The sequence below is a fragment of the Salvelinus sp. IW2-2015 genome, unplaced genomic scaffold (assembly GCF_002910315.2).
Source record: "Salvelinus sp. IW2-2015 unplaced genomic scaffold, ASM291031v2 Un_scaffold609, whole genome shotgun sequence".
Lineage (NCBI taxonomy): Eukaryota > Metazoa > Chordata > Actinopteri > Salmoniformes > Salmonidae > Salvelinus > Salvelinus sp. IW2-2015.
In genome coordinates, this window is record NW_019942583.1 from 95,008 (window position 1) to 109,940 (window position 14,933).

General features: G+C 41.1%; 1 protein-coding gene across 3 annotated transcripts in view; it reads left to right on the forward strand.

Annotated features, from left to right (window-relative positions):
* cnot6l (CCR4-NOT transcription complex, subunit 6-like) overlaps positions 1 to 14,933 on the forward strand; it is a 27,970-nt gene that overhangs the window by 6,237 nt on the left and 6,800 nt on the right. For 2 of the 3 annotated variants that reach the window (XM_070438224.1, XM_070438223.1), the window contains exons 5-12: positions 962 to 1,045; positions 1,675 to 1,743; positions 3,165 to 3,322; positions 3,755 to 3,909; positions 4,712 to 4,863; positions 5,523 to 5,750; positions 6,094 to 6,296; positions 8,788 to 9,044. In XM_070438224.1, the coding sequence (XP_070294325.1) occupies positions 962 to 1,045; positions 1,675 to 1,743; positions 3,165 to 3,322; positions 3,755 to 3,909; positions 4,712 to 4,863; positions 5,523 to 5,750; positions 6,094 to 6,296; positions 8,788 to 9,015 (1,277 nt within the window). In that variant the 3' untranslated portion in view covers positions 9,016 to 9,044. Of the gene's footprint in view, positions 1 to 961; positions 1,046 to 1,674; positions 1,744 to 3,164; positions 3,323 to 3,754; positions 3,910 to 4,711; positions 4,864 to 5,522; positions 5,751 to 6,093; positions 6,297 to 8,787; positions 9,045 to 14,933 lie in introns of those variants that run through there. The other variant, XM_070438225.1, reaches the window with a different exon arrangement.

A 14,933-nucleotide genomic window follows, 5' to 3' on the forward strand; every position in this document is an offset into this window, starting at 1 on the left:
AACATTTATAGACACAAACAGTTTAAGTGTGCAGGTAACCACAGTGTTAGATTATGTTATTATGAAGGCTTATTGTTTCTCTGTGCAGGTAACCACAGGTTAGATTATTATTATTATGAAGGCTTATGTTCTCTGTGCAGGTAACCACAGTGTTAGATTATTATTATTATAAAGGCTTATTGTTTCTCTGTGCAGGTAACCACAGTGTTAGATTATTATTATTATGGAAGGCTTATTGTTTTCTCTGTGCAGGTAACCACAGTGTTATGATATTTTATTATAAAGGCTTATTGTTTCTCTGTGCAGGTAACCACAGTGTTAGATTATTATTATTAAAAGGCTTATTGTTTCTCTGTGCAGGTAACCACAGTGTTAGATTATTATTATTATGAAGCTTATGTTTCTCTGTGCAGGTAACCACAGTGTTAGATTATTATTTTATAAGGCTTATTGTTCTCTGTGCAGGTAACCACAGTGTTAGATTATTATTATTATGAAGGCCTTATTGTTTCTCTGTGCAGGTAACCACAGTGTTAGATTATTATTATTATGAAGGCTTATTGTTCTCCTGTGCAGGTAACCACAGTGTTTAGATTATTATTATTATAAAAGCTTATTGTTTCTCTGTGCAGGTAACCACAGTGTTAGATTATTATTATTATGAAGGCTTATTGTTTCTCTGTGCAGGTAACCACCAGTGTTAGATTATATTATTATGAAGGCTTATGTTCTCTGTGCAGGTAACCACAGTGTTAGATTATTATTATTATGAAGCTTATTGTTCTCTGTGCAGGTAACCACAGTGTTAGATTATTATTATTATGAAGGCTTATTGTTTCCTCTGTGCAGGTAACCACAGTGTTAGATTATTATTATTATGAAGGCTTATTGTTTCTCTGTGCAGGAACCACAGTGTAGATTATTATTATTATGAAGGCTTATTGTTTTCTGTGCAGGTAACCCTTGTCCCAAGACATCCTCAACCTGGACCAGGAATCAGACGGAACCAGAAAGCTCTTGAACTACATGCTTGACAATCTAGCAGGTAAATGGTTAAACTATACATGCTTGACATCTAGCAGGTAAATGGGTTAAACTATACTGCTTGACAATCTAGCAGGTAAATGGTTAAACTATACATGCTTGACAATCTAGCAGGTAAATGGTTAAACTATACATGCTTGACAATCTAGCATGGTAATGGTTAAACTATACATGCTTGACAATCTAGCAGGTAAATGGTTAAACATATACATGCTTGACAATCTAGCAGGTTAATGGTTAAACTATACATGCTTGACAATCTAGCAGGTAAATGGTAAACTATACATGCTTTGACAATCTAGCAGGTTAATGGTAAACTATACATGCTTGACAATCTAGTAAGGTAAATGAGTTGTCGACCATTCACGTTACAATGGTTAAACTATACATGCTTGACAATCTAGCAGGTTAATGGTTAAACTATACATGCTTGACAATCTAGTAGGTAAATGAGTCGACCGATTCACGTTACAACAAAACAAGATACATATTGAGTCTAAACCTGACTTGAGCACTTGAAATGTCATATTTTCTTCTCCTGAAACAAATATCATTAAAGGCCTGTTTCCCTTTTTAATTAATCAATTAGTTTAATTTATTTTATTTTGTTATGGTCCTTTCTTTGTTTAGTGCACCCAGAACAGCTTCCCCAGAGACCTTGGATCACCTTGAAGGAGAGAGACCCAATGACCCCTACAGGTACTTAGGGATAACTCCCAGTGGTAGCTACAGGTACTGTAGTAACTTTATTAGTAGCAGCAGTGGAAGTATTATTATTATTATTATTATTAGTAGCCGCAGTAGAAGTAGTAGTATTAGAATTCTTATTATTAATAGTAGTATTATTTGTAGTAGGAGCAGTAATAGTATTATATTGATTATTATTATTAGTAGTAGTAGAAGTATTATTAGTAGTAGTACTAGTAGCAGCAGTAGTAGTCTTAATAGCACTACTACATATAGTACCAGTCAAAAGTTAGYACACACCAACTCATTCCAGTGTTTTTCTTTATGTTTTTTCTATTTTCTACGTCGTAGAATAATAGTGAAGACATCAAAACTATGAAATAACACATATGAAATCATGTAGTAACCAAAAAAAGTGTTAAACAAATCAAAATACATTTTATATTTGAGATTCTTCAAAGTAGCCACCCTTTGCCTTGATGACAGCTTTGCACACTCTTGGCATTCTCTTAACCAGCTTCATGAGGTAGTCACCTGAAATGCATTTCAATTAACAGGTGTGACTTGTTAAGTTTATTTGTGGAATTTCTTTCCTTAATGCGTTTGAGCCAATCAGTTGTGTTGTGACAAGGTAGGGGTGGTATACAGAAAATGGCCCTATCTGGTAAAATACCAAGTCCATATTATGGCAAGAACAGCACAAATAAGCAAAGATAAATGACTGCCCATCATTACTTTAAGACACGAAGGTCAGTCAATACGGAACATTTCAAGAACTTTGAACGTTTCTTCAAGTGCAGTCGCTAAAACCATCAAGTGCTATGATGAAACTGGCTCTCATGAGGACCGCCACAGGAAAAGAAGACCCAGAGTTACCTCTNTGCGCTTAGTGGGACTATCATTTGTTTTTCAACAGGACAATGACCCAACACACCTCCAGTCTGTGAAAGGGCTATTTGACCAAGGAGGAGAGTGATGGAGTGCTGCATCAGATGACCTGGTCTCCACAATCACCCGACCTCAACCCAAATTGGATGTTTTTTTTATGAATTGGACCGCGGAGTGAAGGAAAAGCAGCCAACAAGTGCTCATCATATGTGGGAACTCCTTCAAGACTGTTGGAAAAGCATTCCAGGTGAAGCTGGTTGAGAGAATGCCAAGAGTGTCCAAAGCTGTCATCAAGGCAAAGGGTGGCTGATTTGAAGTGTCTAAAATATATTTTGATTTGTTTAACTTTTTTTTTTTGGTTACTACATGATTCCATATGTGTTATTTCATAGTTTTGATATTTTCACTAGTATTCTACAGTGTCGAAAATAGTAAAATAAAGAAAAACCCTTGAAATAGTAGGTGTGTCCAACCTTTTGACTGGTAGCGTATGTCATTGAGTTGTTGATGGTATATTGAATATTCCCCCTGCCTCCCTCTCCCAGCCATGTTCACAGTGATGTGTTACAACGTGCTGTGTGARAAGTACGCCACCCGTCAGCTGTACGGCTACTGCCCCTCCTGGGCCCTCAACTGGGAGTACAGGAAGAAGGGCATCATGGAGGAAATCACACACTGTGACGCTGACATCATCAGTCTACAGGTAGGGTCTGACGTCGTCAGTCTACAGGTAGGGTCTGACGTCGTCAGTCTACAGGTAGGGTCTGACGTCTACAGGTAGGGTCTGACGTCGTCAGTCTACAGGTAGGGTCTGACGTCTACAGGTAGGGTCTGACGTCTACAGGTAGGGTCTGACGTCTACAGGTAGGGTCTGACGTCGTCAGTCTACAGGTAGGGTCTGATAACATCAGTGTGTGATGACATGTTTGTGGACCCCAGGAAGAGTATCTGATTATACCAGTTAATCGGTATACAATAAAACCAGCAAGCCTCCACACATCAAGAGGTCGTTTTAGCCAGTGTGTTGGATGTGTTCAGCAGAACCCATTCAGACCCAGGCCTTTTACACCGGAGCAAAGTAAACATCCACTAAAACTATTCTAACATGACGGTCGTCTTGTTCGTGTGTCCTCAGGAGGTGGAGACGGAGCAGTACTACGCCCTCTTCCTGGAGACTCTAAAAGACCATGGGTACGACGGGTACTTCTGCCCAAAGTCTCGTGCCAAACTGGTCTCAGAACAGGAGAGGAAGCACGTGGACGGATGTGCTGTGTTCTTCAAGACTGAGAAGTGAGTCAATTTAATCACTTACATTTATTTTATAAAGCCCATTTTACGTTAGCAGTGCTTTACAGCAAAGTGCTTTACAGATACCCAGCCTAAAAGTGAATAATTCCTAATAATTTACCTGTGCTTGATTGAACTTGCCTCTTGCAATGGGAACCTATAAAAAAGTGAAAACCCCGCCCACAATTCACTCCAGGCAAGGTAAATCAATTCACTCCAGGCAAGGTAAATCAATTCACTTCCAGGCAAGATAACTCATTCATCCAGCGGGTAATCAATTTCACTCCAGCAAGGTAATACAATTCACTCCAGGCAGGGTAATCAATTCACTCCAGCAAGGTAATCAATCTACTCCAGGCAAGGAAATTCAATCGACTCCAGGCAGGGGTAAATCAATTCACTCCAGGCCAAGTAAATCATATCACTCCAGGCAGGGTAAATCAATTCACTCCAGGCAACGGTAAATCAATTCACTCCAGGCAAGGTAATCATTCAATTCAACTCCAGGCAGGTAAATCAATCGCACTCCAGGCAAAGGTAAATCATTCATCCGGCAGAGGTAAATCAATCACTCCAGGCAAGGTAATATCACCCAGCAAGGTACAATCAATTCACTCCAGAGGTAACAACACTAGCAACATCAATTCAACTCCAGGCAAGGTAAATCAATTCACTCCAGGCAAGGTAAATCAATTCACTCCGGGCGGGCTTAAATCAATTCACTCCGGGCGGGCTTAAATCAAATGCTCAAAGTATTTAAAATAATTTAAATAGTATTTGAACCCATGTCTGGTTATGTTTTCAGATTTACTCTGGTGCAGAAACACACGGTGGAATTCAACCAGGTTGCCATGGCAAACTCTGAGGGTTCAGAGGTCATGTTGAACAGGGTCATGACCAAGGACAACATCGGGGTCGCTGTCCTGCTGGAGGTCAACAAGGACATGTTCTCTGGTGGTGAGGAACCTGTTAATCAGTCAGTCAGTCATCYATCAGRCAATCAATCAAAAATATAATYKCCTTTTAGAGTAAGAGCTGTTTGAAAAGACTGGCTGAAATTCCCTCCTGTTTWGGTGGGATGGAGTTTTGGCCTGACTGGTGACATCACCAGGTGGTCAATTAGTTCATAGACCAATAAGAAAGAGAGTTTCCAAACCTCTGTGCGAATAAAAGCTAGTTTTCACCTCCACAATCAGACCACTTCCAGAGGAGTCCGAGCAAAATTCTTGCTTGAGAKATTTGCTCTTAACAGCATCTGCTAAATGATGAAAATCTAAAATGAAACTTCAACGGTATTCTCTCCCTGTCCTAGAGATCACCATCATTTGTTTTTCCCTAAGATGTCTGTATGGTTTTTACCAGTAGATGGCAGTCTCTGCTCCTCCAAAGTCCTAAATGTTTACATGATACATCTTTTTAGTTTGATTTAGTTTGGCCTGGTACAATGCAAACAAGTCCACTACTTTTAAGTTTCAAGGTCACCTGAAAATACCGTTAAATACTTGAAAAGTTCTTGATATAACCTATTTGATCATGGTGTGGTTAACTAACTCTTACCACTGTTCTGTGYACTGAAAGGAAAATGGACAATYAAGTATTTGTCTTCTGTTTGTCAGGCATGAAGCCTCTGCAGGCGACACAGTTTCTTCTGGTGGCTAACGCCCACATGCACTGGGACCCGGAGTTCTGTGACGTCAAGCTGATCCAGACCATGATGTTCCTGTCTGAGCTGAAGAGCATCACAGAGAGGGCGCTGAGCTCCGTGGCAACAGGCTCCCCGACCTCCGACCCCGCCTCCATCCCTATCGTCCTCTGTGCTGACCTRAACTCCCTGCCAGACTCTGGTAAGGATCTGACCTTTGACCTGGCTCAGAACTAACCCTTTTCACTGAAGCAAATCTGTGTTCCATATTATCTGTTATTCAGGTACGCCAATAAACTAGAAAACAGAGGTTAACTGTTTCAATGCCCCTTCGTTCCCCATACAGTATTAACTGTTTCAATGCCCCTTCGTTCCCCATCCAGTATTAGCTGTTTCCATGTCCCCCCTCCCAATAGGTGTAGTGGAGTACCTGAGTAATGGTGGTGTACTGTTTTAATGTCCCCCCTACCTACACCATATTAACTGTTTTAATGTCCCCCCTACCTACACCATATTAACTGTTTTAATGTCCCCCCTCCCACCAGGTGTAGTGGAGTACCTGAGTAACGGCGGCGTAGCAGAGAACCATAAGGACTTCAGAGAGCTACGCTACAACGAAGCGCTCAGCAACTTCAGCTGCCAGGGGAAGAACGGCCCTTCTGACGGCAGCATCACACACAGCTTCCAGCTGAAGAGCGCCTACCAGGGCAGCCTCATGTCTTACACCAACTATACGTATGACTTCAAGGTAGGTTACACCTGTTAGGTACTAAATGAACCGAGTAAAATCGATTGGACTACTAGGAAAAGCTTCCAACAAAGTTTATTCACCCAWTGGGTRAAACAGGTGAACAGACAAAGACATATTCCCATCAGCACAAGTGTGTATACAGTCGGATGTTTACGTACACTTAGGTTGGAGTCATTAAAACTCGTTTTTCAACCACTCCACAAATTTCTTGCAAATTTCTGCTTCCTCTTCTTTCAAAAACTATAGTTTTGGCAAGTCGTTAGGAGCATCTACTTGTGTGCATGACACAAGTAATATTTCCAACAACTTGTTTACAAACTTATTTCACTTATATATACTGTATCACAATCAGTAGTCAGAAGTTTATGAACACTAAGTTGACTGTGCCTTTAAACAGCTTGGAAATTCCAGAAAATGATGTCATGGCTTTAGAACTTCCTGATAGTCTATATGACATAATAATATCTATTTGAGGTGTACCTGTGGATGTATTTCAAGGCCTCCAGTGCCTCTTTGCTGACATCATGGGAAAATCAAAAAGAATCGGACAAGACCTCAGAAAAAAAATTGTTCTGGTTCATCCTTGAGCAATTTCCAAATGCCTGAAGGTCACATTCATCTGTTCAAACAATATTACGCAAGTATAAACACCATGGGACACGCAGCGTGTATACCGCTCAGGAAGGAGACGTTCTGTCCCTAGAGATGAACGTACTGTGTTGTGCGAAAAGTGCAAATCAATCCCAGAACACAGCAAAGGACCTTGTGAAGACTGGACAGGAGAACGGTACAAAAGTAGTCTATATCCACAGTAAAACGAGTCCTATATCAACATACACTAAATGATGCTCAGCAAAAGCAAGCAATCCACTTGCCTCAAACAACTGAAAACTGCAACATGGTTGTGGTGGTGCTTTGTGAGAGCGGCTTGGTCATGGTATTGCACTCATCAAAATAGATGCATAGTATGTTAGAAAATTATGTGGATATATTGAAGAACATTTCAAGACTTCAGTCAGAAGTTAAAGCCTGGTTCCGCAAATTGGTCTTCCAATGGAACAATGACCCAAGCATACTTCCAAAGTTGTGGAAAATGGCTTAGGACAACAAAGTCAAGGTATTGGAGTGGCCATCAAAAGCTGACCTCAATCCTATAGAAAATTTGTGGCAGAACTGAAAAGTGTGTGCGAGCAAGGAGGGCCTACAACCTGACTCAGTTACACAGCTCTGTCAGAGGAATGGGCCAAAATTCACCAACTTATTGTGGGAAGCTTGTGAAGGCTACCCGAAGCGTTTGACCCAAGTTAAACAATTTAAAGGCATGCTACCAAATACTAATTGATGTTAATGTAACCTCTGACCCACTGGGAATGTTTTGAAATATAAAATGAAATAGAACATTCCTCTCTATCATTATTCTGACACTTCACATTTAAAATAAAGTGGTGATCCTAACTGACCTAAGACAGGGAATTTTACTAGATAAATGTCAGGAATTGTGAAAAACTCAAGTTTAAATGTACTTGGCTAAGTGTATGTAAACTTCCAACTTCAACTGTATATACCCACTTTAGGTGAAGTCTTTTTCTCTAAACATTACGTCTTTATTGCTAGGCAGGAAGTTTAGTGACGTGAGTAATAAGTTGTTCCTTCTGCCTTACTCTGACCTGACCTCAGCCCCCATTCCTCTCTAATTCACAGCTATCACACTCATCAGTCACACCATGTGATTTACCTTTCCCTTACGCAGTAACATTCCCACGCCCCCGTATCAACCTAAATTGACCCCACCATATACTCTTCCTACAGATAACCATTCACTTCTTGCTCTAGCAAGTATTTCAAATTACAACCAACAACTGAAGCCAGACTGTGTCCCTTCTCCTTTTCGTAGGATCCCTGATGTCCAACAATAACATGTTCTGACAGAATGTAATGTTCTACATTCCCTCTCTCCCTCTAGTACCATGAGCAAGGATATTTCATAGTTCATGTTTAGAATTCAGAACCCATCACACCTTAATACACCAACTATTACCTATGACTTCAAGCTAGGTTACCCTAATACACTCCAACTTATTATACCTATGACTCTCAAGCTAGGTACACCTTATACACCAACTATATACCTATGACTTCAAGCTAGGTTCACCTTAATACACCACTACTATACTTGATTCAGTAGGTTACACCTTAATACACCAACTATATACCATGACTTCAAGTAGGTTACACCTTAATACAACCAAGCACACACTATAGACTTCAAGGTTAAACTGGGCTGCTCTGGAGTAGGATCTGTCTTCAGTTGAGTGCTCAAAGTTGGTCATGTTTGGGCCAGTTAGACAAGCCTAGGAACCCTTGACAGCAGTGAGGCTGTGTGTTTCATATTTTTAACGTGTAACAATAGTAAAGACAATCTCTCTTTCATTCTCTCTGTTCCCCCTCTCACCTTCTCCCCTCTTCCCCCTCTCTCCTCCTTCCGCAGGGCGTGATCGACTACATCTTCTTCTCCAAGACTCACATGTCTGTAGCCGGCTTGCTCGGTCCCTGGAGTCTCAGTGTTTACGGACAACAACATCACCGGCTGTCCCCACCCCACATCCCTCTGACCACTTCTCTCTGCTCGCCCAGCTGGAGCTCCACCCCCCGTCGTCACCTCCCTCAACGGCCTGCACCTGCCGTCCACAGTAGGGCCCCAACATCTCACCCGTGACCCTTGACCTTTGAACCCCTAATGCCCCGCCCATCTCTGCCGAACAAAAAAACCCAGACAGCGCATCCCCAAAGGAGTATTCCCCTTCTGCTCCTCTTTTAACCTCCATTTTGCACACTGATTGGATTTCTGTTTGTTTTGTTTGTTGTCTTTTCTTTGTCCACATGAACGGCTTGATACCAAATTGGGTGGGATTTGTGTTTTGTGTGTTTTTCTGGTCACATCACATACCGCTGCTCTTCTCCTTGGAACCCAATGTGCGTCCGAAATAGCACCCTATTCCCTATATAGTGCACTACTTTTGACCACACGCCCTATGTGGGTCTTGGTCTAAAGTAGTGCACATACTGGGAATGGGTTCCAATTGGAGGGAGCCCAAGTTCAGGTCATCCTCGATCTGATGTCATGTTTTTTGCTACTGGTTTGGATGGGGGCGTCTTTTTGTCACATAACTTCTACAGTAACAATGACACCGACATCTGAATTCTCGCCGTTCGATTTTGAGGTACCAATCCTCAGACAACTACTTTAACATATTTTTACAAATATGACATTCAAAGGTTTCTACTGAATTGTATTTTATGATCATGTTAAGTCCATCATTTCAACATAAATGTTACCCCAAAACGTTTTGTTCTTCTCCTAAATCACAAAGGATGGGTGGGGACTTTTCCAGTATCGCTCTATTCGGAGTAAAGTATGGTAAGAGAAAGATGTGGTTTTTATCACTTTATCACATCAGTATATCAGTCGAAGATAAAAATGTAGATTTCGATATGGAAATCAAAATGTGAAATGGCATCTTCAGTGTGGCTTCTATGGAAACCTATAGGAACAATCGTTGGAACAGGATCCCAGCCTACTAACTCAACCCAGCATCCGTGTCAACGTACGTTGCTTTCACCTCACGTTGCATTTATGTTGACACTACACACTGATTTTCCCCTCGCCCGTTTGAGTTGCTTGCGAGTGTGTGTTCCCCTGACCAAACCAAAATTACTTATGGATTGCAGTCATTTTAGATGTGTCTTTGACCAACATATCTTGTTAATCATTATGATTTTGGTCTTTTAGCTTTTAAACTGCAGTGCATTTAACACCTTTAAAGTCATAAGTCTTAAGCTCAACTTCCCCGAGGCTCAATAGCCAAGATCCTCATCAATCCATCAATGTTTTGATTGATAGATTAATCGAAGAATTCTCCCAAAACCATGTGTTGCATTATCTATGTGTTAAGAGGCATGAGAAAGGATTGGTGTGTTCCAAGCAGATGTCATTATAAGGAAGTGGTCATGTCATATGATTAATGCTGAGCTGAATCTATTTCTAATCGAAGGCTCGCAACAACCGCAGTGGTTTTAGCTCAATCTATATAGCAATAGCTTCTAAACATTGGACATTTGTTGTGTTAGGTAAAAATAATAGTTTACGTCTCAAGTGACCCTATTCCCAATATAGTGCATCTATACTTTTGACCCAAGCAGCCTATTCCCTATATAGTGCACTACTATTAGACCAGAAGCCTATTCCCTACATATTGCACTGCTGTTGACTGGCCAAATGTTTCTGGTCAACATAGTGCATCAATGTCTGTGATTACATAGGCAGCTCAACTCTGATCTTTTTTTTCCACTATTTGGTCTTTTGACCAATACATCAATTTTTCACATTACATATTTTTTTTTTAGAACTGGTCTGATTTGTCAAAATACCAATTAGTGCAAAAATAATATCAGAATTGGGCTGCCTGTGTAAACACAGCGCTGAGTGTAAGGTATGGGGAGCCATTTTGAGGACATAAGCCAAACTCAATCTGATGGCTACTTACTGCGGTGTAACCCAGGGATGTCCTACGCATTCTAAATACCTCTTCTGTTCATGACCAAGACTCTAGAGTAGCGTCCTCCGCGTTCGAGCGAAACCAAATCCCTAGGTCCGTACAATGACTTGATAGTGTATGTTACACCACCTAATGTTCAGTACAGCTATAGGCTAATAGCTGACACAGGGTTGTCTGACAGAGTTTGGGGGTAGCCCCTGCAAAGTTATTACTGAGTAATTACATGCATTATTTCTTAAGAAGTACCTTAATTCTATAACTATCTAAAGTGATACGAGTTGAGGGTGTTGAAGTGATCAAACCTAGCGTTGTTCCAGAGGTATTTGAATGAAAGACCCATAATTTATGGGGATTTAAAAGTTGAAATATGTTGATAACTTCTCAAAACTTGCGGGTTTTTCCCCAGAAATCCTTGTTAGAACATTACCTGAACAAAAGAGGAATAAGCTGGAAACTCCAGGAATCTCTCAACCAGAATTTTCTGGAAAAATGTGGACTTTTGGTACCTACAAGTTAACAGAATTTTTGCAACTCTAATGGGATACAACAATCACAACACATGTTACTGAGTGCAGGTTGAAGCTGCGTTGTGAACTCATAAGTTATAACATGCTTGCAACATTGGCTTGCTTTATTTGCACATGATTATCTAACATGCTATGCCTCGAATTTCAATGACTTCTGTAAAACCAGCCTGCCTGAGAGAGTGAGAACGGGGGGGCATTTCTGGGCCATACTCCCTCCCCTAGATCTTCATTTAGTGTGTCACGCACTATTTTTATGGTTTGCAGTTGTATATTACCACTATATTATCGCTTTGTGACGTCTGATCACCATAACTGCGTTTACATCCGTTGGGGGTAATGTACAATTATCCCAGCTCTGGTCTCAGATACACCTTTATATACAAAAGTATGTGGAACCCTTGAAATTTCGCGATTCGGCTGTTTCACCACACTGTGCTGACACGTATATAATTCGAGCACACATCCATGCAATCTCAGAGACAATCATTGCAGCAGAGATGCCATACTGAAGAGCTCAGTGACTTTCAACGTGGCACCGTCATGGATGCACCTTCCAACAGTCAGTTAGTCAAATGTCTGCCTTGTCAGAGCTGCCCCAGTCAACTTAAGTGCTGTGTATGTGAAGTGGAACGTCTAGGAACAACAACGGCTCCAGCCGTGATGTGAATAGGCCACCACAGCTACAGAACTGGACCGCGAGTGCGTGAAGCGGACTCTGGAGCAGTGGAAAACGTTCTCTAAGTATGAATCACGCTACACCATCTGGCAGTACGAAAGACGAATCTGGGTTTGCTGATGGCAGGAGAACACTACCTCTCCCTAATGCATAGCCAACTGTAAAGTTTGGTGGAGGAGGAATAATGGTATTGGGCTGTTTTGTCATGGTTCAGGCCCCTTAGTTACAGTGAATCGAAGTCTTAATGCTACAGCATACAATGACATTCTAGACTATTTGTGCATCCAACTTTGTGGCAACAGTTTTGGAAAGGCCCTTTGCTGTTTTCAGCATGACAATGCCCCGCGCACAGACTAGATCCATACAGAAATGATTTGTTGTTGATCGTGTGGAAGAACTTGACACTGCCGGCACAGAGCCCAGACCTCAACCCCAATGACAGCTTTGGGATGAATTGGAACGCCGACTGCGAACCAGGACTAATCGCACAACATCATGCTCCGACCTCACTAATGCTCCTGTGGCTGAATGAAGGAAGTCCCAGCAGCAATGTTCCAACATTAGGGGAAAGCCTTCCACTACAACTGGAGGCTGTTACGGCAGCAAAGCGGGACCAACTCCATATTAATACCATGATTTTGTTACTGAGATATTGGCACCAGCGGTGTCCACATACTTTTGGTCATGTATGTGATGTTTTTTCTGTCTTGCCAACTCTTTATGGTCATTTGTTTTTGTCGACAAAGCAAACCGATCTTTGCCAGGCTACAAGTTTCTTACTAGAAGGGTTATTAGATTTTGACACAAGTCCAAAGTTTATCAATCTGATCTTGTACTGCCAGTCAGTGTGCCACAGCTCAACACAGAACAGACAACAGTATATCTGTCATGCCCAGTCAGTGTGCCACAGCTCAAACACAACAAGACAATATAATCTGTAAGCCCAGTCAGTGTGCCACAGCTCAACACAGAACAGACAGCAGTATGTAGACCAATGCTCCAATTCGAAGCTTGTTTTTAAACCTATGAGCATTCTTTTGTCTGTTATCTAAATGCAGTCTATAATTGTGTACTTTTGTGTGTGAACAGTAATTACAAGCTTTTGAAAAGATATTGTCTGTTAAGCTTTTATTAGACTGAAATGTTTTATGTGGAATCAATCTAAATGATCAAAATGATGGTCGACTCTTTCTAAATCCAATTTTTTTTTGTCCCTTTTTTCAGCTTGATGATCACCTAGTCTTCCCTAGACTTTTGTGTTGACAAGGACTCCCACTCCAAACACCGTAATCATTTCCCCAAAACTTCAGCTGTATCCCCCTCCCTCTCAGACCCTTCCCCTGCACCCCCTCCACATATTCTAATTTAATATCACAGCCTTTTTTTTCTCTCTCATGAACCACATCACTCTACTTTACATTTGTATCAAGTTAGTTTTGTAGAGCACACCTCCATTTTACTCTAACTACACAAAAAAACAACGATGCCCTCGTTGTACACAGTATACAATGTACAATCTCTCCAACAGCAGCACCTGCCTAGGAAAATATGTTTGCGTTTTTTTAAAAACAGGCACCCATTCTGATCTTTTGACAATTATGGCAAAAGATCAGATTTGGTCTGCCTGTGTAGGCAGACCAAATCTGATCTTTCCACTAACTTTTGACCAATCAGATCAGAATTTTTTCGCATTAATTGGTCAAAGATCAGAATGGCGTGCCTGTTTTAAACCCAGTCTGAGTAGCTCCAGCACTAGCCATGCGCCAACATCTCTCCATCTCCTTTCCTTCATCCTTCCCTCCTTCCATCCCTCTCCCTCCATCATCCCTCATCATCACTTCCCTCTCCATCCATCCTTATCCATTCTCATCCATCCATCTTCTCATCTCTCCTCATCTATCTCCACTCTCACTCTCCATCATTCTCTCATTCCATCTCTCATATCTTCATCATCTCTCTTCATCCTACTCATCTCCTCCATCACTTCTCCATCCCTTCATCCATCTCTCCATCCCTCATCCATCTCTCATCCCTCCATCCTCTCTCATCTTCATCCATCCATCCATCCATCTCCTATCCTTCCCACTATTCCTCCTCCTCCCCTCCCATCCTTCTTCTCTTCTATCATCCCTGCTCCAACCTCAGAAGGTATATGACACAGTGAAGTTAAACGTAGATGAGGTACCAGGATGCCACCAGGTCACCAGAACCCTTTTCATACACTTCGGGTTGCCCCTTCTGTTGCAATTCACATCAAAAGTTAACTGAAATTCCAATTCATTAGATGGGAAAATGGCATTATTTCAGTGTTCTTCTCAATAAACTTAGCTATTTTATTTGAAAAGTTATTATTTTTTAAATGTATGGAATTACTTTTCCTGTTTGAGATTGTTTTTTGCATGCGTTGCACAGATTTTTACAATTTCTCCAACCATGTTGGTAGGCTATTGTTAGTCAACTATCATTAGATACTTGCTCACCAGAATAATGTCAGCAAATCAATGACGAAACGCTTCAGTTGTAGTTGACATCGTAAACTTTTCTGTCATCTCTGCTTCTTTCGTGGAGCAAAATGTTCAGGGACGGGAATTAAAATGCAATAACTGGAGATTTTTTAAATGTATAATATTAAACGGGAAACAAATTTCTGTGCAGAATTCCAAATGATGTCTGTTTGACCGGTTGAAAAGAAATAGAAAGCTAGTGAAAACAAACCAACGTGTTTTCTGATAACACTTTTAGTTCTGCTTGGATGTACATTTTATGGGTTGATATACTATCCATTTTTATGACGCTGATAAACGATGGCAACAGCTCTACAGATGGCAGCTCTACAGATGCAGCTCTACAGATGGATATCTACAATGAGCATCTT